Genomic DNA, 3,398 nt, shown 5'->3' with positions numbered 1-3,398 from the left:
ATCCGCTCTGCCACTCCATTTTGTTGAGGAGTGTTCGCCACCGTGAGCTGTCTTTTGATGCCTTCTTTCCTGCAAAAGTCATCAAATTCTTCGCTTGTGTATTCTCCTCCATTATCCGTTCTGAAACACTTGTTCTTCTTTCCAGAATCAAGTTCCACCCGCGCTTTGAAGTTTTTGAAATTTGAAAACACATCTGACTTCTTCTTAATAGGGTACACCTAACATCTCCTGGAGTAGTCATCAATAAATGAGACAAAGTATTTTACTCCGCCTAGGGATGTAATTGGTGCTTGCCATACGTCAGAGTGAACCAATTCTAGAACACCTTTGCCTCTAGAATTTGATGCATTGAATTTCAACCGGTGCTGCTTACTTGTTATGCAATGCTCACACAAAGGAAGTGATACCTTTGTTAAGCCTGGAAGTAGCTTTTGCTCCACAAGGAATTTCATTTCTTGTTCTGACATGTGTTCAAGTTTCTGATGCCATAACATTGCAGAATCTGAACTACATGAGGCAACAGAGGCTTCTGCTTCTATCAAAGTCTCTCCCTTCAGCATGTACAAGTTTGCAACTATCTTTTCGCCTTTCAGCACCACAAGCGCTCCACGGAACACCTTCATGATTATCCCATTTAGCAAATTTTCAACAAATTGCTGCACCTTTTTGACTATGCATCATTCGGTGCATTTGTTTATTTTTTTTCTTTCAAATTTCAACTTGCACCTTTCGGTGCATTGAATTTTCAACAGATTCATTATCGTAGTGATAGACTTACTGGAGAAAAACTTGTTGATTGCACTCCAAACTTCCACATTCGACTCCGCTCTGACGAACTGAGGAATGAATTGAGAACTAACAGTGGATAGTAACTATGACAAGAGGGCACTAACCCTTACCCTGAGCAACGAAGATTTCATAATCTTCAAACTACATTCGTTTCCACAATCTCACCGTTCTCACGAACTACAGTCTGCGACGACGGGGCAACAGACTCATAGAGAAGCTTCTTCATCCGATGCCTTCTCACAGAAAAAATAACATGTTGTTTCCAGATAAGATAATTAAACTCATTGAGGATTACGCTCACTTTCATATTTGTGAACGATTTGGAATGAGTCACAGAGATTGCGCCAATCTCCATCAGACTATCGTCAGAAGAATCACGGGGCATGACAATGAGCCTTAGTAGAAACGAAATAAAGAGAGAAACCCAAGACTTTCAGCAAATGATACCAAATTACCTTTTGTACTACATAGGATCTCAGATAAATGAGAGTTTCAGTAAAAAAAGAATTGAATATTAAAAAAGTGCACGGATTACAATGACTCTAACCTTTTCAACTCAGGTGTTTGCAGCGCTGCAAATAGATTTTCCTCAGTATGCTCCTATTCTAGATTGGACTCTTTGGTTGTCACACTTCTCCCTCAACTAATTCTCTTTTTGTTGCTATATGGGCCATTTGAAGTCATAGAAACAAGGTAATTCACGACAATGCTCAGAATAACCTTTTTGCTATTACTACATTTATCAAAGCCTATTTAAGAGAGCAAGATTCCCTGCACACCGCAAAAATCAATCCTAATGTTTCATATAATGCGGGTTGGTTCCCACCCCCTATGGATGTCATGGAAGTCAATTTTGATGCTGTATTTGATAAGAATAATTTTATGTCAGCGACTGGAATTGTTATAAGGAATCACAAAGGAATATTAATAGCTGCTGGATCTTACCTGAACCTACTAAAAATTTCCGATCCATGTGTAGCAGAGGCAACAGCATGTGAACAGGCCATCAAGCTAGCACGGGAGTTGAACTTCAGGAAGGTGATTATTGAAGGGGACTCTCTAACTGTGATACGGAAGCTCCAAACCCCTATACAGAACCGTTCTTTGATCATCATGATTATTAAGAATGTGATAACGAAGTGTAAGGACTTTACTGATTATTCTTTTAGACATGCAGCTAGAGCTTCCTCCCCCGTTGATCGAAGTAGCTATCGCGAAAGACAGATGGTGGGTTGATCCACTAGATTGATTCAAAAGCCCCGAGTCGTATCCCTTATTTCTGTTGCGAAAGACGGCTATTGGATAGAGCAAAATCACAACTGATAATTTGAGAAAATAAAAATGAAGATAAAGAAGACACATAATTTACGTCGAAAACCCCTAAATAATATAGGGTAAAAACCACGGGCAACGGTAGAAGAATTTCACTATGAGAAAATAGGAATTACAACTTCTCTCGATCTATCAAGGAGAAAACAATGATAATTCTCTCTTGATAAAAAGGAGAAAACAACTCTCAAGAATCTCTCTAAATTCTCTCTAGTATTAGAAGAAAGCTAGAATGTTTTGGGAAAATTTTTAAGCTAAATGAGCTAGGATATTTATAGTAGAAGCTTAAGGACTAATTTGAAAATACCCTAAATTACAATGACTAAATATGATTATCCCATTTAGCAATTTTTCAACAAATTGTTGCACCTTTTTGACTATACATCATTCGGTGCATTTGTTTATATTTTTTTCTTTCAAATTTCAACTTGCACCTTTCGGTGCATTAATCACCTTGTACCTTCATGTATTCACACCATTCTTTCTACCTTGTACCTTCATGTTGCTTACGTTTCTGACAGGCCACAAGAGGATCGACACCAGGTAAATTTATCAGCGTTGATCACATTCGTTATGAAATCTGCTATGTTGTCTTTGGTATGGATCTTCTACATATCTACCGTCATTTCTTCCACCATTTTACGAATGAAATGGTATTGAACTCATATGTGCTTTGTCCTTGAATGAAATGCTGGATTCCTTTCTAGATGCAAGGCACTTTGACTATCACAAAACAGAGAGACATACTCTTGATTGTGCCCAAGCTCCTCTAATAGCATCTTCAACCAAATTGCTTCTTTACTGGCTTGTGTAGCTGCTACATATTCTACTTCTGTTGTGGATGTAGCCACAACTGACTGCAATTTTGAAACCCAGCTTACATCTCCACCAGCAACTTTAAACACATATCATGTAGTAGATTTGTTTTTATCCAAATCCCCTCAATAGGTAGAATCAACATACCCATTGATAAGTAAATTTGATCCTCCGTAACATAATACAACATTTGAGGTCCCTTTGATGTATCTCAGAATCCTATTTAATGTATTCCAATGCTCTTTGCCTGGATTTTCCATGTACCGACTAACCACTCCCACTGCTTGTGCAATGTCTGGTCTTGTGCATATCATAGCGAACATTAAACTTCCCACTGCCGATGCATACGGTACTCGAGACATCTCCATCCTCTCTTCTTCGCTGCTAGGACTCATACTGGAGGATAATTTGAAGTTAATAGGAAGATGGGTAGAAATTGGCTTACAATCTTGCATGTTGAATCG

General features: G+C 38.5%; 1 protein-coding gene across 1 annotated transcript; it reads left to right on the top strand.

Moving 5' to 3' along the window:
• The first annotated feature begins 1,325 nt into the window (after positions 1-1,325).
• Positions 1,326-2,025, top strand: LOC120124241. Its single transcript, XM_039142945.1, has 2 exons — positions 1,326-1,381; positions 1,470-2,025. Exons 1-2 carry the CDS (start codon positions 1,326-1,328, stop codon positions 2,023-2,025), a joined length of 612 nt encoding a protein of 203 aa, XP_038998876.1.
• Positions 2,026-3,398: the final 1,373 nt, after the last annotated feature.

The sequence above is a fragment of the Hibiscus syriacus genome, unplaced genomic scaffold (assembly GCF_006381635.1).
Source record: "Hibiscus syriacus cultivar Baekdansim isolate YM2019G1 unplaced genomic scaffold, ASM638163v2 tig00110415_pilon, whole genome shotgun sequence".
Classification (NCBI taxonomy): Eukaryota; Viridiplantae; Streptophyta; class Magnoliopsida; order Malvales; family Malvaceae; genus Hibiscus; species Hibiscus syriacus.
This window is presented reverse-complemented; position numbering and strand designations above follow the sequence as displayed.